This window comes from Myotis daubentonii, chromosome 9 (assembly GCF_963259705.1).
Source record: "Myotis daubentonii chromosome 9, mMyoDau2.1, whole genome shotgun sequence".
Classification (NCBI taxonomy): Eukaryota; Metazoa; Chordata; class Mammalia; order Chiroptera; family Vespertilionidae; genus Myotis; species Myotis daubentonii.
The window spans coordinates 57,836,295-57,859,145 of NC_081848.1; the positions used below are offsets into that span (position 1 = coordinate 57,836,295).

The 22,851-nt window shown below is 49.8% G+C and overlaps 1 protein-coding gene across 2 annotated transcripts in view; it reads left to right on the top strand.

Moving 5' to 3' along the window:
- The first annotated feature begins 10,269 nt into the window (after nt 1-10,269).
- NELL1 (neural EGFL like 1) overlaps nt 10,270-22,851 on the top strand; it is a 705,206-nt gene continuing 692,624 nt past the window's right edge. For both annotated transcript variants that reach the window (XM_059709145.1, XM_059709146.1), the window contains exons 1-2: nt 10,270-10,983; nt 19,555-19,683. In XM_059709145.1, the coding sequence (XP_059565128.1) occupies nt 10,872-10,983; nt 19,555-19,683 (241 nt within the window). In that variant the 5' untranslated portion in view covers nt 10,270-10,871. The remainder of the gene's footprint in view (nt 10,984-19,554; nt 19,684-22,851) is intronic.

The following is a 22,851-nucleotide window of genomic DNA, read 5'->3' on the forward strand; positions in this document are numbered from 1 at the left end:
GCCCCCTCAACCCCCCATCTTCTGCTTCCCAGATGGCAGGATGAGCAGGGCTGCCTTTAGTGGGAAAATAAATGCCCTCCCCTCTGATGTTGTAAACCATGCACCAAGAGCCCCCGTGTCCATTCTGTGGAAATGGGACTTGCACACACGCCAAGGCTTGTCCATACACCGCCCTTCAACAGGCAGACTGAGCAGCAAATACCAAACAGCGCAACCTTACACTGAAAGAGGCAGAAGTTCGCCCTGTGGGCCCAGAGTTCAGATCCGGCTCATCATCCTCAATTTCCGCCCTGAGGTCCCTTTGCTCAGTTGTATTTTCTTTTAATGTTTTATTTGGAAAACTCAAGCATCCACACAAGCGGAGAGAGAGTGATAAACTCCCACGCCCAAATTACTCAGTTTCAACCATGATCAACTTTTGTCCTAGTTTATTTCATGTGCCCTCTCCCCATGCTGAACTGAGACTTCGTTTCTTTGGAGTGTATGCCAGTAGATCCCAGATATCACAGAATTTCACTTAAAAATGCTCTGTTATGTGTGTGTTTCTCTTCATATCTCTTACCTGTTGATTTTTAAAATTATTTTAAAATTTTTTCAATTATAGTTGACATTCAATGTTATATTAGTTTCAGGTGAATAGCAAAATGGTTAGACATTTGTATACACACAAAGTGATCCCCTGATAAGTCTAGTACCCATGAGACACCACACATAGTGATCACAATATTACTCTCTTCCCTGTGCTGTACTTCACATCACACATGTATTTTTTTTAAATATATTTTATTGATTTTTTAAAAGAGAGGAAGGGAGAGGGATAGACAGTTAGAAACATCGATGAGAGAGAAACATCAATCAGCTGCCTCCTGCACACCCCCCAATGGGGATGTGCCTGCAACCAAGGTACATGCCCCCGACCGGAATCGAACCCGGGACCCTTCAGTCCGCAGGCTGACGCTCCATCGCCTGAGCCAAACCAGTCAGGGCAACACATGTATTTTTTATACCCCTTTTGGATAGTCCTTCCCTAAGTGAGGACATTGACAAAATGTGGGAAGTTTTGAGCTCACATATCACTAGCAGGACCAACCTACTCTGGGCAGGTAAAGAGGGGTTCGGGGCCTGTCATGTGGCGTTTGCTCTGATGACTCCCCTGACTTCTGCCGTCCAATCTTTCATCTGGTTTTCATTTGGGCAATGATTTTCTTACTGAGTTACTCTTGCTGCCTTTGATTCTCCTCTGCTTTTGTTTATGCTTCCTCCCTCCTTCTGCCCAGATGTCCCTCCTGGAACCAGAGACTCAGAACCTCACAGTTGCCCAGAGGTCCAACGTCTTTCACTCCAGCATGTCTGGAACGCAGACTCTTCCATAACAGCTTGTTTTGTGGGAGCCTGATTTACAAAGGGATGCATGTGAGATGAGTAATAACTGTCTAAAAGCGGCACCCTGGGGGATCTTGACAACAGAGAACTCCTCTTGTGCCTTTAAAGTAGCTCAGCTTTACAAAAATTGGGTTCACGCCTCTGATTTTCACATTCTTCTCTGTAAAACAGAGCTGGTATGTGGCTGGGGCCACTCCTTTCTTGCCTTTTGGTGCAATCTGTAATTTTAGGAGCATTTTGATACTGCAAGTCATTTGACTCACTGCTATTCCACTTCCCAGGAAACTTCTTCAGATATGTGTAGTATGAAAAGAAAACAATGACTAGAATATAGTTTAGATCCACATTTTCACCATTCATTGATCCATTCACTCGTTTATTTATTCTTATGCTCTACTCAGTGTCTTAATTATTTATATGTTTTTATTACCTAACAGTTTGTGACACATAGTAGATACTCAATAAATGCACTTTTAAATTGAATGAGCAAATATTGAGTATCAGCTCTGTACAGCGAGCAGAGCTGAATGTTATAATGTGCAAGAAAAACATGAGTAAGACCAGGTATCTCCCTCCAGGTTCTCAGAGTGAGGGGGATTTTCAGACAGAGGTACACACGGTGGAAAGTACCGAGGGCCACAGGAGGACTTAGGACAGGAACATATAAAGGGGGTGCAGAGGGAGAAGGTCTTCTGCGGAGGATTAGGCAGGACATTGTGACATAGTGACACGGAGGACTTTAACTACCAGGTGAGCCTTACAGGTGAATGAGAGCAAGTAAGTGTTGGCATGGGGGTGAGACAGGCCATCTCAAGAAAGAGGGATGGACAGAATTAGAGGGTAGAGTATATGCTTGTGGGAGTGAGAACGAAGGCTGAAAATGTAGTTTAGAACCTGATGGTCAAAGACCTTCAGTGCCAACAGGAAGAGTTCAGACGCTGCCTGACAGGCCTCAGGGAACCAAGTGGAGAAGGTTTCCTGGTGGAGGCAGCGAGGGTGTCAGACACAAGGCGCTAGGTTCGCGTTCCAGCTTCGTTTCTCAGGAACACACTCTCGGTTTTCTCCTTGATAGAGCTGGGACTATGATGCCCACCTCACACAGCTGCCAGGAGGATTGCACAGAAATTAGTATGCAGATAAATGTTGGGTATTTTCCATTAGAGCCAGACCTGTCCATTTGGAATACTGACCAGGTCGCAGTGCCAAGGACGAATCATAGTGGGGAGACACTTGAAGTAAGAACGCTGGTTCGATTGTGCAAGAAACCAGCCTTTTTAAAAGGCTAGATGTGTCCAGCCAGTGTGGCTCAGTGACCTATGAACTAGGAGGTCACAGTTCAATTCCAGGTTAGGGCATATGCCTGGGTTATGGGCTCGATCTCCAACAGGGGATGTGCAGGAGAGAGCTGATCAATGATTCTCTCTCATCATTTATGTTTCTATCTCCCTCTTCTTTCCTCTCTGAAATGAATAAAAATATATATTTAAAAGTTAAGCAGTATGTATGGAAGTGGCACCAGCTAATAGGAAAGGACACGCAGTGAGGTTGGAGCACTCATTGGAGACCCTTGTCCTGCAGGGGCTGCCATGTTTGTGGATCTCTGCAAAGTCTCAGAGTTCAGAGGACGTGCTGGGGCAGGTGGGGCTCAGGGGGCTCAGCTTCGGTATTTGTATCCCATTACTTGGTTCCTCTGCCTTGTCCTTTCAGAAAGCAGAGGCTGAGGGGTTCTGTGGTTATTTCTGAGGGATACTCAATTTGTATATTTTGCCTTCCTACTGCCTGCCATCTGCACCCCATGCTGGTACTGGGGAGACACACACAAGGAGAGCTTTGGGCCCTACCTTTAAGGTTGCATGAATTTGCTTTTTCTTGACTGAGAGCTTTGAGATAGACCATATTAAAAAAAATCACTCTGTCCCCCTGCTCAGAAGTGGAGGGCCCACGCATTCTCAATGCACATTCTCTCTCCTTTCTTGCCTTCTTGCGAGTACTTCATAAATCTATACAGCCGGTGTCTTGAGGTGAGGGGAAGAATTACAATGGACTTGCACTGGCCAGTACTGGCATTTTGCAGAGAGGGAGAGTTGTAGAGACTGGATTTCTCCTTCTCGGGAACACCTCTGACTGTAGCGAGGCTTGGCACTTGGCCTATTTTCACTTGCTCAGTTGTGCCTCTTTGTGCCATGAGAAGAACTTGTCCTCACTGGGCCCTGTTCCAAAGAAGAGGAAAGACAAGTCAGAGAGAGTCGCTCAACTGACACACAGACCAGCTGTGAGAAGTGGCATCGGCTCAGCCACACTGGCCTGAAGCACAAATGCCCCGCTGAGGACAGCCTGGCTGAGCTGAGTCCGGTTTGAGGGTCTATAGCAATGGACAACATGTGCGCACATAACACTTAACAAAACCTGGCACGTGCACACCTTGGTTCTTGTCATCAGAAACTGGAAACGCATCTGAGATTATAGATGCTATGGGTTAGGAAAGTTTCATCCAAAGAATTATGAGATGCCTTTATCTATATGTTTGCAGATTTTTCTATTTGCCTTCCTACATATTTATACCTAGCTTTGTTCTAAAAAAGTGTTTGAAGCTACAAGAGAGAAGGACAGTTGTTAACTTAGCAAAAGCATGGACCACTCTGATTTGGATGCCATTGAAGTTGATTAGAGTTGAGAATCCATTTTCCCGGTAGAGTTCACCCATCCATTCATATAAAAACAGAGGTACACACACGGATATACTCATTCGCCCCTCCTTATGATTGATTGCACGCAGATTCCAGGAGATGAACCCCCGCCCCCAGGTCAGGCGTGCACAGTTCCAAGACCATTGGGGCTGCTCTGCCAGTAAATTTGCTCTTTTATTAGTTTCCTAGAGCTGCCATAACAAAGCACTACAAACCAGAAGGCTTAAAACAACAGGAATTGAGTCTCTCACAGATCTGGAGATTAGAAGTCTGAGATGAAGGTGCTGGCAGGGCCCAGGCCTTCCTTGGCCTCCCACTGTAGCACTTCACGTCCACCCTGGGTGTCACAGGTGTTCCCCCTGCAGGTCTGCCGGGAGCCGGTCCATCCTTGCTGTTTCAAAGGACCTGGCATATATGGCATACTGTTCTTAAAGTGTTTGCTCACCTTCTTGGCACTATGTGTTTTAACCAAGGTCTCCTCTCTGAGAAAGGTTGTTTCCCCAGGTAGGGATTTTCCCCTGAAGTTAGGGAGGGAATAAAACCCCTCAACTAAATGCCAGGTGGGTAATTAATCACTTTAACTACGAACAATCATGCTTAAGCTACATAATCTTTACTCCCTGGAATGGAGATAAGAAAAGCCCTAACCTTTGTAATAGAGATTGATAGGATTGAATCAACTGGTATAAATACAGTTGTAACAAGACAGAAAGAGACAGAACTCAGAACACAGAACCTACACTCAGAACCTAGGCACAGAACCTACACAGAACGTTCTCTAGAGACAGAAGAACTTCGCTGGAGAGAACATGGCAAAAGATCTTGGACAGAAACTGGCCTCAGAACCTAGAGACAGAACCTAGCGAGAGAACATGGCAAAAGATCCTGGACTGAACCTGACTACAGAAATTGGCAAGAGAACCTGACTAGAACATGGTGACCGAACCTGGCTGGAGATCTCAGACAGAACCTGGCTGGAGAACCTAGCGGGGGAACATGGCCACAGAACCTGGCTGGAGATCCGAAGCAGAACCTCTCTGGAGATCCAGACCAGAACTTGGCTGGAGATCCGGGCTAGAGATCCTGGCTAGGCTGCTGATCAACTGAACGCTGTCTCTGTGTCATTCCTTCTTCGCCGACTCCGTCTACGCCTTTGGGGACCCCTGGACCCACTGGGGTTGGACCCCGGCACAGGTCTCTGTCCTCATATGGCATTTTCCTCTTCTCGTAAGGACACCAGTCCTGCTGAAATTAGGGCCCACTAATGACCCCATCTTAGTCTGCCTACATCTGTAAACACCCAATTTCCAAGTTAAGTCAGGACTGCGAGTGAAAACTTCAACATATATTTTTTTTGGGACACAATCTGATCCATAATAGCACTCGCTGTCCTCTCACCCCTCTCCCCCGCCCCAGTTTTACAAGGAAACTAGTTGTGTGCCCACAGTGTGAAGGCAGTTGAGAAGTTATGTGGACGAAAGGGAGTGGCTTAGAAAAGGGGACTGGATTCACTGAGTGAGATGGGGCGTTGCTCAGCCTTGGAACAGCCTCTCGCTTATGAAGTTGGTTTGGGTCCAAAAACGGAGGCTTTTCTTTTTTTATTTGCTTTTCCTCTGTGGAATTTGCTGCCTCACATAGAGTCAGCAATGCAACAGCTGGAGGCCAGTGGGACAAGAAGATCTCCAAGCTGCCTCCTGGGAGAGCATGGCATGCATGGATTCATTCCCCAAACATCAGGGAGCACCTACAATGTGCCAGCTCCTGTTCTAGGTGGAGAAGCAGAAGGACAAAAATCCTCTCTTGCGGGGCTTACCTTCTATCGGGGGAGACGGGATCAGTGTCAATGAGTAAATCATTGCTGATACTCGTGAGCTCTACACAAACTAAAGCAGGGGAAGCGGGCAGAGTGACAGGGTGACGTGAGAGGCTTCTTTAGGCAGGGCCTCCTAGAGGCGCTGACACTTTAGCAGAGATCTGAGTCATGTCAGAAGTGAACCACACAAAGATTATGGAAAGAATGTTCCAGGGAGGGGAGACAGTGAGTGTAAAGACAGTGAGGATGGTATGAACTTGCAATGTTTGAGGACGAGAAATCTGATCTAGGGTGAGCAGTGGGCGGGGGGGGGGGGGGCGCGCGAAAGGTGGGCAGGTGGGCAAAGGCCTTGTTTGATGTTTGGATTTTTTAAAAAATATGATGGAAAAGTGCAGAAGGAATTTTGAGCAAGGGAATGTGGTCTGATAGATGTTTTAAAATGGAGACTATGGCTCCTGGTGTGTGTGTGTGTGTGTGTGTGTGTGTGTGTGTGTGTGTGTGTGTGTCTACATTGTCAAGGGCAAGAGTAGAGGCAGAGAGAACAATGGGAATCTAGGGCAGTAACCCAGGAAGAGACACTGATGGAGTGGAGGAAGGCAGGAGTAGTGAGGGCTGGTGAGAAGTGGTTGATTTGGGATTTTTCTTGAAGGTTTTCTTAAGGGCTTGACGGCTCAGACATGGGGTATCGGCAAAGCAAGTCTAGGATGGCCCTAGGGCTAGGCCCTAGGTTATTTGGTTAGAGCACCTGCTGAAGCCTGGCACCCTTAGGAGAGAGTTTGGGAGGAGGGAAAAATCAAGAGTCCTTATTTAGTCATATCAGATATTTTTTCATGATCATTGAGGAAGTTTTTGAGAAAGTTTTATTGAGATACAATTCACATATCATACAGTTCACCTATTTAAAGTGTAGGAGTCAATGGCTTTTAGTATGTTGTGATTATCCATGAGTTTTGCATCCGTCGCCATAATCAATTTTAGCACATTTTCATTACCCCCAAAATAAACCCTGCACTCGTTAGCCCTCACCTGCTAATCCTTCATTCCCCAGCCCCAGGCAAGCACGTTGTGTCTTGATAGATATGCCTATTCTGGACATTTCATGTAAATGGAATAATATGGTACTACGTGGTCCTTTGTGACTGGCTTCGGCCACTTAACATAATGTTTTCAAGGTTCCTCTATGTTGTAGCATGTATCAGAACTTCATTTTTCTTTATTGCTGAAAAACATTCTATTGTATAATATACCACCTTTTATTTATGCATTCATCAGTTGATGGATATTTGGGCTGTTTTTCCTTTTTGGCTATTATGAACGATGCTGCTGTGAACATTTATGTACAACTTAGTGTACAGATAAATGTTTTCATTTCTCTCATATATGTACCCAGGAATAGAATTGCTGGATCACATGGTAACTTTGTCTGAAGAGCCATTTCACATTCTCACTAGCAGTACATGAGGGTTCTAAATTCTCCACTTCCTTCTCAATGTTTATTATGTCCTTTTTATTTTAGCTACCCATAGTAGGTGGAAGTGATTTGTCATTATGATTTTTAAAAATATATATATTTTTATTGATTTCAGAGAGGAAGGGAGAGGGGGAGAGAGAATCATCAATGATGAAAGAGCATCATTGATTGGCTGCCTCCTGCATGCCCCCCACTAGGGATTGAGCTTGCAACCTGGGAATGTGCCCTGACTGAGAATCGAACTGTGACCTCCTGGTTCATAGATCAATGCTCAACCACTGAGCCACGCCAGGCTCACTATGGTTTTGATTTGCATTTCCCAGGTGGCTAATGAAGTTGAACATCTTTTCGTATATTTATTGGCTGCTTGTATATTTTTCTTTGGAGAAAAGTCTACTCAGAGATTTTACCCATTTTAAAATTAGGCTATATTTGTCTTTTATTATTAAGTTATAATTGTTTTTATAACTTACATGTTATATAAGTACAAGTTTTATAAGTACAAATTTCAATTAGTTATATGACTTGCACACTTTTTTTTTTGGTTCTGTGTGTTGTCTTCACTTCCTGTGGTGTCCTTTGAAGTGCAGATGTCTTTAATTTTGATCATGTGTCCATATTACACTTAAGATGCCCCCCCCCCCAAAAAAAAGTTGGGTATGTAAGCCTGGGCTCCAAATGAGAGGCTGGGCTGCAGACACACAGTTGAGAATCATCCATACAGACAGTAGCTGAAACCATTAGGCTGGTTGAGAACACCTAGGAGTGAGTGTGGCTGGGAGACAGGGGGGGCTGAGCCCCAAGGCTCTCCAACATTTAGTGGAGAGGGCACAGAGACACAGGGATGATCAAAGGAGCTCCAGGCTCCCCTGTGGAGGAAGGCCATTCAGAAGGGCAGGGCAGACATGGGATAAGGCATTGGGTAAACCAAGTCTCATTGCTGCTTCCACCGAGTACAGGTCCCATTACAACATCCCAACAATGACCACAGTCATGTAGTCCCTTCGTTGCTGGGCCAACTCTATGAAGGTGACCTTAGCCTAACAGGTTGACACATTCAAAGCCCCCACTCAAGAAATGCACTTAGAGGAGGAAGATTGAAGCGCTCAGTTATCTGGGAAGTTTACAACCTTGCTGAGGTTAGCCCTTGTTACTGCTAATGGGTGCGATGCAGCAAAGCTGTGACGGGACATATGTCTTGCTTTATTTTTTTAATGGAACATGCTAAAAGCCCCATCCCACAGGACCAACTAATTATACAGAGACTTTAAGATAGAGCTCTAAGGGTCTTACCCGGACCACTTTTTCCTGTTGTGGGGTCACTGGGATGTCTAGGGATCCTGGATGTCTGAGATCAATAAACTGTTCAAAGCGACTAAAAGCTGCTCCTGCTGAGGTTTATTTAAAAAACTGCGGAGGAGCCAGCCATGTGTGGCTCAGTGGTTGAGCATCATCCCATGAACCAGGAGGTTCGATTCCAATCAGGGCACATGCCAGCGTTGTGGGCTCCATCCCCACGAGGGGGCATGCAGGAGGTAGCTGATCGATGGTACTCTCTCATCATTTCTATCTCTAGCTCCCTCTCCCTTCCTCGCTGAAATCAATAAAAATATATTTTAAAAAAACTGCAGAGGGAGGGGCATGCCCATTTCCCTCAAGATGCGTGATGTTACTGTTAGCTGTAAATGTAATAGGCTCCAGGAAAGTGCCTGGGAAAAAGTGCCCACGCTGTGGTGAAAACACAGAATCAAGGCAGACCGATCCTCCTGGGCTTGAGTTGAACCCCAGGAGACGTGGAGAATCCTTTCAGGCGGACATCAGTTTATCTCTTACTCTCTCAGCTCAGCTTCTGGAGTGGGCAGCCTGCTTCTTGGTCTGTTTCCTTCTTTCGACCTCGGCTGCCTGAGCTGGAATTGACCTGCTTGTTCTCATTCTCTCTCATCGTCCCCAGGACCACACTGGAAAGGGCCAAGTGGGACAGTAGCTTGCACACAGAAATATCCAGAAAAATAGGGCAGAGACCAGAACAAGCAGGTAAAGTGCTCTCTCCTAATAAGCAGTGCTAGCCCGTTGATGGCTTCCAGTGGGGACTCCTGGGGTTAGGACTATGGGAGGTGAGAGGGGCTGCACGAGGTGACAAGGGCAGACGATCCTTATCAGGGAAGTGGGTTCTGGAACTTTGGCTCCCAGGACCTGAGCCAGGGCTGTTCCAGGAAGTTCCCCTCTTCTCCTTTGGGACCCCTGTTGAGTGTATGGAAGGGGCGCTGTGGGCTCTCAGAGAGAGAGTGTGGGCACACGGGGGGGCGTCACAGCCTGCGGGGCTCCTTTGCTATAAACCAGAGGTTCCACCATCTGATTTCATGACTTTGCATCTAGTTATAAATAGCATTCCTGGATGGAAGTGAGACAACCCGGAGATCTGTGCTGAGAAGGCCGGGGTCTGGAGGGGGGTCACAGAGAGGGAGGGGGACTTCTCTCCCTGCAAGCACGCGTAGAACACAAAGCCCAGCTTTTCTCTTAAGAGAATGGGGTTGGGATGGGGGTGGGTGGGGAAGGGTCCTGGAGAAACCGTGGAAAGGCCCGAAATGGGACTATGAACGCAGAAGAGAGCTTTTGACAAAACCACCCAGAAAGGCATCCAAGGGAAATAAAATGATTAGGAATTTCCCCTATGTGGCAGCATTTGCCCTGCAGAACCGGAAGGCTTGCAGAGAGGTTCCCCAGACCCCATCCGCAGCTCGCTCGGGCTCCGGAACCTGTTTTCTACACCCGCTGCCACAGCGCCCTCTCCCCCCACCCCACCCCTCCCCCTGCCTCCCTCACGTGCGCCGGGTCTGAAGGCCCGGGGAGAGAACAGACAGGGAGGTGCACGTGGGGAGCCAAGACTCAGCCATCCTCCCGCGCAGGTCCCGACGCGCCTCTCCCCACCCAGTTGCCGGAGCGAATCCCGACTAATTGTTTCCCGGGAGGCGCTGGGCGCGCTCCGTGGCACCTGCTCCGTCAGGGTTCTGCCCGGAGAAAAGCCCACGCGCGAGGGCTCCGCGGTTCTTCTCGGCCGGGATGATCTGTGGCAACTTCGGGAGCCCCCACCGCAGCGCCGAGACGGAGGCGGCGACGGCGGCGAGGCCAGCTCGCCTGGGCTGGAGCCTGTGAAACCGAGGGCGCCAGGCGCCTCCCGCCTCCCCTTGGGCCGCAGGTCCTGGGACTCCGGCGCCCGGGCTCCCGGGAGCAGCGGCGGCTGCGCCTGCAGCTGAGCGGGCGCAGGAGGACAGCCCGATCCCCGCGCGGAGGGCAACCTGCCGGAGTGGCCGAGCCGGCTCCGAGGCGGGCGCAGCCGCAGCGGGGACTGTCGGAGCCCCGCACCGTCGCCGCCCGCCGTGGGGGGGCGGTCTGGGGGCGGGGCGGCCGGGGCCGCCTTCCTGGGCGCGATCCCCGAGCGCAGCACCCGGCGCAGCCGAGCCACCTCCCCCGCCGCCCGCTAGCAAGTTTGGCCGCTCCGAGCCCTGCGCGCCTCGGGATGCAGGCGCTTTTCTCCTGCCTTCCGCACGCCCGGTTTCGGGGACCCTCGGGAGCGATGCCGATGGATGTGATCTTAGTTGTGTGGTTCTGTGTGTGCACCGCCAGGACAGGTAAGAACGGCTGGGCGCTCGCAAGAATACAGGCAAAGGGGGGGAGCCCCTCCGCTGTGCCCCGCGCCCACACGAGCGCCGGGAGACCTGGAGCCGACCCCCGCGCTGCTCCGGGTCAGGGCGGTGCAGCATGGACAGGTCCCTCAGACCTCGCTGTCCTGCGCCAGGTGGAGGGGCGGGAAGTGGGACCCCCATGTTGGAAGATGCCCCTGAGGAGCGCCCCTTTCCAGGGGGACGCAGCCTCGCGGACGCCGGAGCGAGGGGCGCGGCCGCGGGAGCGCACCCTTCTGCTGCTGGGAACCGGCTTCCGGATGGAAACCCACCGCAGGGCCGGCCCGCGAGCCCGCACCCCAGAACTTGGAAGGTGCGCTGGAAACCACTCTATCTGCGCCCGCCGGCCGAGAAGGGGCAGCCCCGGGAGTCGCACCCGCAGAGGGAGCGCTTCCGGCCGGCGGGCGCTGCGGGGGCCCCGGAGGGCGCGGCCCGGGCTGCGGGCTGCGTGTGAACCCGCGTTTCCGCGCTCTCCTCTGCCCCCCTCCTCGCTCTCCCCCGGGGAACTTCAGGAGCCTTTTACCCCGCCCTCCCCCTGCCCCTGTGCCCAAGTGCTGGACGTACGATTCTTGGGGATTTGGAGCGGCGGGGACAATCGGGGCGATGTTCTCAGGCTCCACACCAGCTTTCCCTTCGCTGTAATTGCGGTTGGAGGTTGTGGAGGGGTGGGGTGGGAGCTAGGCTAATTGGCGTAATTTTCTGAAGTCCTTACTTCGTTCTGCCTCCAGACACGTAGTTGTGAGGACTCGAAGGGCACCTCCATCCTTCAGCTTCCACTCGGCCCCCCTGGGGTTTGGAGACCGGCTGGCAGCCGCCTTCTCCCAGAGGCTAGTAGGTGTGGAAAGATGGGGATGGGGTAGGATGGAGTAGGAAATTGGCTAAATTAGGGCTCTCGGGTGAGTGTGTGTGTGTGTGTGTGTGTCTGTGTGGCGAGTGTTTATTCCCACCCCAGCCGACCTGGGTACGCGCTGCCGATTTTGCGCCCCAGAACTGGTGGGGAGCCATTCCCTGTCCGTTCATCTTTTCCTCTTGTACCGCTCTTCGTCCCCTCCCCTGGAGGCATGGCCTGCTTCCCAGGCTAGACCGCAAGTTTATCCGGAGGGGCTGGGAGAGGGGCCTGGTCTTGGTTGGCTCAAAAGTTCCCTCCTCCTGCCCCCCGGCGCCCCCCTCTGGCAGTCAGCTCGCCCTCCCGGGGAGACTGGAGTTGGGCGTCTAGGAGATTCCCGCCGGCTCTTCTTGCCAGGACAGACCCGGCAGCAGGTTCCCTTTTGCTTAACCGAAGAGTCGTGTGTGGACTTATTCGCGGACAGGCAGTTTCCATCCCTTTCCTGTCTGCATCCGCTGGCCCCAGGCTTCGGAGGCGCCAAGGCTCGATCTCGCCTAGAATAGCTGCTTGTTGAGTTCAGGCCCCATCAGGCTGCGTTCGTCTAAAAAAAAAAAATCCGCAACAAACTGGGAGAAATGCGCCCCTGAAAGATCCGGACCGCAGAGGCTAGTGCAGAGTGTGGGATCCCAGCCCTGGGCGCAGAGAACCTGGTGCTGCTGGGCATCTTACAGAGGAGCCCCTGGGAGGAACCAGGCGGGGGCGGGCACCCACCGCTCATTTCACATCCACAGGTGCACATCCCCGCCGAACATGCCTAACTCCTTTGTTCTCATTACTCCTTCGAAAAGTCTGCAAAAAGTGCCTCCTTTGGGAGGTGGACTGTGCCTCCAGGGTTAGATCTTATTTAAAAAAAATATATTTTATTGATTTTAGAGAGGACGGGAGAGGGAGAGATAGAAACATCAATGATGAGAGAGATTCATTGATTGGCTGCCTGCTGCACGCCCCCTACTGGGGGTCGAGCCCACAACCCAGGCATGTGCCGTTGGCGAGAATCAAACCTGGGACCCTTCAGCCCGCAGGCTGACACTCTATCCATTGAGACAAACCAGCTAGGGCAGGGGTTAGATCTTTCAGACCAGGTCTTCCCCCCTTCCTCACACCAACTCCTTCACATCTTGTAAACATTCTGTTGTAGGGAAGATTACTCATTCCCGAAACAGTTGAGTGTCTTGCTGGCCGCCAGGATTGCTTCGGTGGTTCTCAACCTGTGGGTCGCGACCCCTTTGGCGGTTGAACGACCCTTTCACAGGGGTCGCCTAAGACCATCCTGCATATCAGATATTTACATGACGATTCATAACAGTAGCAACATTACAGTTATGAAGTAGCAACGAAAATAATTTTATGGTTGGATCACAACATGAGGAACTGTATTTAAAGGGCCAGAAGGTTGAGAACCACTGGAAGAGGAAACAACTTGGTCCTGGACTTTCAGGAACTTACAATTTAGCTGAGAATCCAAATAGAAACTGGAAAGCTTTAAAAAAATAAATTTATTGGGGTAACATTGGTTAACATCATATAGGTATCAATTCTACAATACATGATCTGTATATTGCATTGTCTGTATATTGCACCACCCAAAGCCTAGCCTTCTTCCATCACTATATGTTTGACTCCCTTTATCCTCTCATCCCCCCAAAGTATTTTATTCTTATTCTACAGTTTGATGGAGGAGGCTAGGAAGGTGGTGGGAGTATAAGTTTGTCTTGAGGAAATACAGAGGAGGGAGCGTAGGAATGGATTCTGGGGAGGGGTGGTTGGTGGTCAGGGAAGGCTGTAATAAGGAGGTGACAATTGAGAGTGGTCTTGTAGGCTCTGTAGGGGCAGGTCGACAAAGTGGGAAAAGCATTCCAGGCAGAGGGCACAGCTGTGCAGAGGCAGGGGAGCATGGCAGGGTCTGCTCCTGTGGTCATGGCAGTTGCTGAGGGAGCCTGGCTTCCAGTGGCACTTGGCACCACTCCAACACCAGAGGCCACGTCTTCTGCAAAAATCATCTGAAGAATCAGAGAAGCGGGCGGGGAGGGGGAGGGAAGGAAATTAGATCTCAATTCTTTCACTAGAACTTATTGTTGCTTGAGGGGGTTTGCTTAGCAGCTTTCTGGGGGCAGCCTCTTTGATTTTGCCCTGACCATCAATTCTGCTTCACACATCCATCCTCCGAGGTAGCAGAGGCTGGCTTGTGATTACTTTATCAGGATCCAAACAGGCGCCTGGGAAGTTTATTTGTCAAGTGGGACAATTGTTGTCTGGGCTGTTAACAGTCCAAGATGAAATAAACATGTGGGCCATTTAGGGAGCTGCTCAGATGTCCCTGCCTTTTAATGGAAATGAGTAGATGATATCAAGCACATTTTAATTAAAAGCAGCGCTGCAGTGCAGTCGCAGTTACACAGGAGAAAATGTCATGATAGGTGTCCCCGGAAGCTGCTGGAACTGCCCATTGTTCAGAGAACTTGTTTTACAGAGTAAAGTGGAGTCAGGGTAGGAGGTGCTGTTCTCCAGTGTTTTGCGGGTGAAAGCGAATTCTGGGACTTCCAGGTACATTATTAATAATGAAGAATTCAAAGGCTAAAATCATAGCACTAATACCACATCATGTCCACGAGTTTCCTCCAATGGCTTGCAAGTGTGAATGACATCAACTCCGTGATTGCTCCCCCTTGGCTTTCCAGCGTGTTTTAGTTGCCAGGCAGGGGGCGGAGGTGGACCAGGGGCCGCCGGCCGGAAAGGAGAGATTCCTTCCTGAAACACCTATGCTGCTGATGAACTATGAGCTGAATGGAGCTGTGGACAGAGCCCTCAGCCTCCAGTGAGCATGTGAAATATTGGCTGATTGGAACCGGCCTAGAGCATATTCTGTAAGAATATTGCCTTTGGGGGTATTAACGACTTCTGTAGGAGTCCGGGGACCCGCGTTCTATCAGGTGGTTGTGAGATCCTGCTGTAAAGGGAGGTCTTGGAGCGTCTCTGCAGTATCATATCCCTCCGCGTGGACCAGGGGAGAACAGCTGCCATCATGGACAATGAGCCAGATTAGATTTGAAGTGAGCCAGACCCAGGAGGATTTGCTTGGGAGTTTAGGCCTGTTACCCTGGAAGTGGACTGAGTAGGTTCTGACCCTGAGTACTCCCTGGGCAGGGCTGGGGCTGGGCCAATAGCAGCAGCAGGTGTCCTGGGAGATTAGGGAGGTTAGGGGGGACGTCCTGAATCCCAGAGCCGGGCCCCAAGTGCCTCTGAGACATTGACACTCTGCCTTCCAGCTTTTAAAACGTGTTTCTCCCACAGAAGGTTTTTTTTATCCTGCTTAATGCCAATTCTTAGCTTCAGCCATTTGTAGAGCACTTACAGCCAAAGTGGAAAACTTTAATAGAGTTTCCTTGGAAAAGGGCAGCAGCTCCATGCTCGGACAAGACGCAGAAACATTAAAGTAGAATTATTTTTCATGGGACCCACACTCAGGCTACGCCAGGTCCAGGAGAGGCCTTGCAAATGCTATCTCATTAATACATTTTCTGATTTCTCAGGCAGTGTGCAAAGGGCTGCCTTTTACACATGCTGCTGTCGGCACGAGGCATTTCCATCCTGAGGGGGACCAATTAAAGGAAGAGAAGAGAACCGTATCTGGGAGCTTTACTGATTTCTCTTGTTCTGTTTTTGTGGGGTGTTTTCATGGCAAGAGCAATGGAATTATCTTAAGCCAGGGAAGCTCCTTCACTTAAAGGCTGTAGGGGAGGAGGGAATATAGGTTTGATGTATAGATTTTACAAAGTGAAGCCAGAGCGAGAGCCTTCCTAGGTCGCTAGGCAAGTGGAGGGGTTGGGAGGAAGGGGCCACCTGCACCTTTTGGACGTGTCCATGGAGTGTGGGTCCAGGGAGCTGGAAAGGCCTGCAGAGCTGGGCTTATGAAAGACACATGCAGCACGTGCCAGAGGTGCTGGGAGTGTTCACGTAGTTATCACGGAAACCTACGAGGCTGGGAGGCAGGTGTGATCATCCCATTTTATGGAGGAGGGAACTGAGGCTCTGAGAGGCGAAGGGATTTTTTCCAAGGGCACAGAGTTAGTAGGGGGATGAGATAGGGTTGACACGTTTAGTGTTGTCGCCACAACACTTACTGGGCTGAGGGTGCTGTGTTCTCATTTGGGGACAGGGATCCACGGGCACCCACTGGGGTCTTCTGTCAGTTTCACAGAATTGGTTTGGGTGCCTCTTGGGCTTGTCCAGCAGCAGGGCTCCTAGTCTCAGAGATTTGGGCATCGTAAGGATGACCAAAATGGTGGGTCGTTAGTCCCTGCATGCCGTCTGTCACCACAATCATGTGCATAACAAGCTACCAAAGACCCAGTGGCCTAAAGCATTTAATTTGGTTCACGTGTCTGTAGGTTGGTGTGCTGTTGGCTGATCTAGGCCAGCTTTGGCTGGGCGTGGTTTCAGACTCAGGAAGGGTGTCTGCCCCTGCTGCCTCGGTCTCTCTGGGCCAGGGGACCAGCAGGGCCACGTGCTCTCATCTTTGCGCAGAGGCACAGGAGAACACTCACGCCTCCGCTGTGTGACATCGCTAGCTTCCCAGTGACCCTGCAAGCCACACGGCCAGGCTCAAAGTCAAAGGGTGGGGACTTCACTCCCACCCTAGTGGAGGGAACAGCAAAGCCACACAGCTAAGGCTGTGAATAGGGGAGGGGTAGAGATTTGAAGCCAATAATTTAGTCAACCACGGCCCTTTTAGAAAGTTTCCTTGGCCCGAATGCCATCCCGTCCTCCCGTGGTTTCCCCAGATACGCATATTTCTCTGAGGTCATTGCATCCAGAGCGGTGATCGTGCATCAGCTTATCAGTTAATTAATTGGGTCCTAAATTCAGGGCCTGCCATGTCAGGCCCTGGGCAAGGCGCTAGGGCTACAGGGATGCGTCCTTCTTCTCATGTCCTGCTAAGGATCCATTCCAAACTCCTGTCCAGAGGAAGACCAGCATGGAGGTCCGCTGAGATCACTCTTGATTTAATTGCTGCCATATAGGTGTGGAACACGATAGGTCAAACTGAAATATTAGCTCCTTTCCGGCCTTTTCAAGGCGCTTACAGAACTGCTGCTAACAGCTCACTTGGAGAAAAGCATCACCACTCTCAACAGGAGGCCCATGCTGCTCTCAGTTTAGTGTTGTCTCCACAACCCTTTCTGGGTGGAGGGTAGACACCCATTTAGCTCAGTGCTTCTTTGCACACAGTAGGTACTCAGTCAGTCTTTGGGAATTGAGTCTGGTGAGGGATGAGCAGGTTCAGACAGGCAGGATGGACACTTAATGAGACCATACTGTAAATCAGCATATACCACTCCTCTGCCCCTTAAAGCTCTCCAATGACACCCCATTGCAGGGCTCACAAGGCAGGTCCTATTTTCGGCCTCATTTTCTACCACTCTTCCCTCCACCATCCCACTCCTCTCCAGCCACACGAGGCTTTTCTCTGGTCCTTGAACATGCCGGCTTTGTTCCATTTGCACTTGCTGTTCTCTCAACCTGGAGAGCTTGCCCCCCAGGTTTCCCATCACCGGTTCCTTCTCATCATTTAGTTTCAGCTCAGAAGAGCCTTCCCTGACCATCCTTTCTGAAGCCCCATGCAAATTGCTTTCTCTTTCATTACTCTGTTTTGCTTTCTGCTAGCATTTACTGCTACCTCAGATTATCTTCTTTCTTTCTTGCCCGCTCCTCACCCTCTGCCCCAGGAATGCACGCTCAGTGAGGGCATCGCCAGGGCCTAGCAATGTGTGTGTTACACAGTAAGCCCCAGTAACACCTGTTGAAAAAGTATTGAATGAATGAATGAATGCGGAATGAATGGATGGATGGAAGAGGGGTCTCTGGGTAGACTGGTCTTATATCTGCTGCATTGCCAAGGGGAAACCTTTAATCTTCAGGGCAGAGGACAAGGGGAAGCCTGACACAAGCTGAGCAGGCAGTTATATGCACTGTGCCTTTAACTTAACCCTTGGTCTGCTTTGGCCGTGACAGGCTTTAGCTCCAGAGGCCCTTCGCTGACCCACCTTCTGTTGACAGAAGCCCTGATTGCTGCTCATGGGAAGAGCAAAGAGGGTAGATTTCCTCCCCAGATCTGTGGGGCACGGGCTGAGGGAGGGAGGACAGACGAGGCTGTAATGGCTCATGCTGTCCCCAGGAACATCCACTGAGGCTCTCTGGGACACATGGGGCTCAGGCTCTCCAAATCTTGCCTCAGCGACTGCATTACCATTAAGACAAAAGTTGACAGCTGCTGCTGATTAAAATATTCCCAACTGTGGAAGGAGAATCGCACTATTGAGATGCTAAGCGTAGACAGACACAGCCTTTATGAATGTCTTAAACACAGTCCCTTCGAGTGACTTTATTAATGTATTAATGTGGCCTTATTCATGTATATAATTGGGAGTCACTTGGCAGCCATGCGTGTATCATTCTGCAGAACTGCCCTCCCCCGGGGGAGGGGGATGATGGTAGGGGTGGCTCTGAGAAAGCCTTAGAGATTTGCCATTTCTTAGCTGGGGCAATAGGGGACTCAGGGCCATGTTTCTGTGCACTGAAGTTCTCCAACAGTAGTCAGTGTCTAACCTGCCAGTCAGGAGTCCCCTGGAGGGGGTTGTATGTTTGTTGTCCCAGGGATCCTCTTTTTTGGCCAGTCCCTCTGCCCTGCTTCTCCGCCAGGGACAGATCTCTCTCCATTGCCCTCTTTACACAGGTGGTTGAGCCCGATGAATAGGGCTCGCTCTGCTGAGCTTTCACTGGTGACAGGGCGTCAGATTTCGCTGCTGTATCTGTCTCTGAGGCCACGATTCTTAGGGCTGCAATTCTGTATCCACAGACCCTAGATCTGAAAAAGCTCAAAAACCCAAAGTTTCACCCTAGCCGGTTTGCTCAGTGGATAGAGCATCGACCTGTGGACTGAAGGGTCCTGGGTTCTAATCAGTCAAGGGCACATGCCCGGGTTGCAGGCTCGATCTCCAGTGTGGGGGCGTGCAGGAGGCAGCCGATCAATGATTCTTTTTCATCATTGATGTTTCTATCTATCTCTCCCCCTCTCCCTTCCTCTCTGAAATCAATAAAAATATATTAAAAACAAAAGAATCCCAGTGTTTCTCCATAACTCACCTGACAGCAAAACCTACCCTGAGCTGTGCTCATTTGGTGGTGAAACTTGACCTCAATGGACATGAGGCTATTTATAGTCTTTATTTAGCCAATTAGAGGAAAATGTCACACTTTTTGCTCCAGAAATACTGTTTTTGATTATGGGGTACTGATTCAGGTTTTGCTGAAGATGTTACATAACATGTAGCATTATATTACCTTTCTAATGTATGATACATTGTGAATCTGAACTATATTAGGCCCTTAGGGTTTAGGAGAAGGGATTATCAGTCTTTAACAAATGGGGGTTTGGGTGGGAAAAGGGACCAAGAAACCATAATGTCAGGGGGATAATGGAGCAGAGGTGCCTTCTTTTCCGCCCAGCAAGAGCACCCCAAGCACCATCATGGCTTCCTCATATTCCCGGCCACTCCTGGCTTCTCTGATTTCTGTTCCACGTTTCTGCAGCCGTCTGCATTTCAAGTCAAGACAGCTCTTTGTTTCTTTTTCAGTGCTGGGCTCTGGGATGGATCCCGACCTTCAGATGGATATTATCACTGAACTTGACCTCGTGAACACTACCCTGGGCGTCACGCAGGTGTCCGGACTGCACAATGCCAGCAAAGCATTTTTATTTCAAGGTAAAGGCGCTTTTTCCTTGGCACAGGGCAGTGTGGGGAAGAGGGCCGCCTAGGGGGTGCTCACCTGGCGTGTACTTGTTGGAAGATCATCTGTGTCTCTTGTGTTATTGTCATAAGGAATGCTCAGAAATGCTGAGGGTGTTCAAGATATCCCAGGGGTGTTCTGATGGTGCGAGGGGGCACTACAGGACATGGTGGTGAAATAGTTGGTTTGCAGTGAAAAATTTCTTTGGGGATTTAAAAAATGTTTTTATTGGTTTCAGAGAGAGGAAGGGAGAAGAAGAGAGAGATAGAAACATCAATGATGAGAGAGGATCATTGATCAGTTGCCTCTTGCATGCCCCTCACTGGGGATCGAGCCCGCAACCCAGGCATGTGCCCTTGACCTGGTTCATGGGGTGACGCTTAACCACTGAGCCACAGCAGCTGGGCTCTCTGGGGATTTTGGTGAGGATGTAAAGTGGAATGAATCTGCAAAGTCCTTGAAAGCCATTGCCAGCCATATTTTTCTTTATTATCTGCATATTTACCTACAACTACACCTATTCCCGCATCTCCCATCCAATGGACAGATCATGAGCACAGAGGGTGTTTCATGGCTCCGTTCTCTTGGGGGTGCTGTGTAGTTGGTTATGCCCACTACATCTGACTGCAGTTCACTAAATCATCCCACAAGCATTCAAAGGCAGTATCATGCGCTTCTTAAATGCATGGTCTCCAGAGCTTGACTGCCTGGGATCAGATTCCTAGCCTTCCACTTACAGGCTTGGAGATTTGGGGCAGTTACTTAGCCTGACTCTGCTTGTGTCCTCATCTGAAAGAATCGTGAGGCTGTTGCAAGAAGCGAATCAAGCGAAGTGGTTAAAACAGTGCTGGCACGTAGGAACCCCTCAGTAAGTACTCGCTATTATTATAGGACTCCTACTGCGAACCAGGCAACATGCTAATAGGGTTACCAGCAAGAGTCATAGGCGAGGTACAGCCCCTGCTCTAAACAGAGTGAGGAAAACAGTCATTACACAGGGATTCTTGAATTCCAGTGGTTTATACTTAACAGTGAAGGGATGTAGAGACTGTCAAGTAAGAGTGGCAGTCAGACTTAGTTTAACTGGCGTGGGGAGAGGGTAGTGGTCAGGGAAAGGTATCCTCAAAAAGTGCTATGTCCCTTGAAAAATGAATAGAAGACCTGGTGTAGGAAGGGGTGGGGCTCAGAGCACTGTGGGAGAGAAACTAGTATGTGTGAAGGTCTCAAGGCAGAAAGCCGAGTAGCAGGGCTGAGGGTGGTGAGTGGCTGGAGAGGTAGGCAGGGGCTGGGGTCGCACTGGGCCCTGTGGGCAGAACTGGTATTTAGCTGATAGCCATGGGTGTGGGGATGATTGATAGGCGCAGTGTCATTCTGATAGGCGGGTGGGGATGATTTTGTTATTGACTGTTGTAAATATTACTCCAGCCTGGAGGCCAGGTTAGTGGTTTTGTACTTTACTCTCAGAGCTGGGGGTGGGGGGTAGGGGGTGGTGGGGTGGTGGTGGGGGGGCGGGGCTTTGTGGAGGCTGGAGCAGGGAGTGACCCGATCGGGCAGCCTGGATATTCCTCTGTGAAAATGCCTGCCAGGGTGTTTTTATGTTTTCTGAGCCTTTTGTGAAGATAACAAAAGGATTGTTTTAGCGTGACTGAGCCGGCATGATGGGGTGAGATTTACATATTTACTGTGCAGATAGCTAAGCGTTCAGTTATTACGTGATGACACATAAGAAGATGACAGGTGCATATATCCTTTCTGATTGGTGTTTCTAGTTTCTTGGGATATATTCCTAGAAAGATTTGGAAACAGTCTAAGTGCCCATCAGCAGATGAGTGGAATAAAAAACTGTGGTACATCTACACAGTGGAATACTATGCTGAGGTTAAAAAAAAAAAAAGGAACTCTTGCCTTTTGCAACAGCATGGATGGAACTGGGGAGTATTATGCTAAGTGAAATAAGCCAGTCACAGAAAGATAAATATCGCATGGTCTCACTCATTTATGGAATATAATGAACAACATAAACTGATGAACAAAAACAGATCCAGAGACAGAGAACCATCGATCAGACCATCAAACCTCAGAGGGAAGGTAGGGGAGGGTGGGGGTAAGGGGGAGAGAGCAGCCAAAGGACTTGTATGCATGCATATATGCCTAACCAGTGGACACAGACATGGCGGGGGGGCGGGGTGTGGCGAGGGCATGAGTGGGAGGTGGTGGCAATGGGGTGATAAGGACACATATGTAATACCTTAATCAATAAAGAAAAAAATTAAAAAAAGAGAAGATGACAGGTATTTCATTTCCACTTAGTCTTACTGAGGAATTGAAGGAGGTACGCTGAGTGTGGTGAAGAGAATACAGACGAATCCTTTCCTCTTCGTTGTGGATCTGCGCAGGTGTTGTTTCGTGACCTTGACATTCTTCGCCAGGGCAGTTGCTGACACTCGGTCCACAGGGTTTCTGTGGGAGCCGGGCCTGTCTGTGAGCTTTGTGAGGGCAGAGGTCGTGCCTCTCCAGTTCCCCCTTCATCTCCAGGGCCTGTATTCGGCGTGGCACATAGACATTTGGAGTTGAATTAAAACTTCTTATCATAATGCAGTTAACTACGAAATGAAGAAGAAATGTCTTCTGTCCAGTGAGCTCTATAAGAGGATATTTGCCTGCTTTCCTCACTATTCACTCATTTATTTATCCCACAAGTGTGGGCGTCGTGGGCTAGAACTCTGCTCTCTAATTGTTGTGTTCTCGGCTTTGGAAACTGCCTCTGGGATACCTACCAGGCTCCAGCCACAGGGATGGGATCTCGGCTGCTTTGGTGGGAAGAGTAACTTCCTTATGAGAATTTGACTGAGGTCCTCGTAAGGACCGTTGTGATTACATTGTGCCTACCTGGTTACGGTAAACCAGGATAATCTCTCCAGCTCAGGATAATTTAATCACATAGGCTGAGGTCCCTTTTGGCCATGTAAGGAAACTGCCGGGGTTCATGTCCCAGCATCAAGAAGGGTTCAGCAATCTGGAAAAGGCACTGCGCGTAGATGACATAGGAATCCAGAGACTAATAAAGTCCGGAGACGAGATAATAATTTTGAAAGGCATTGGGGGTCAGAGGACCTTCAGCTAAAGGAACTGAAGACTCCCTC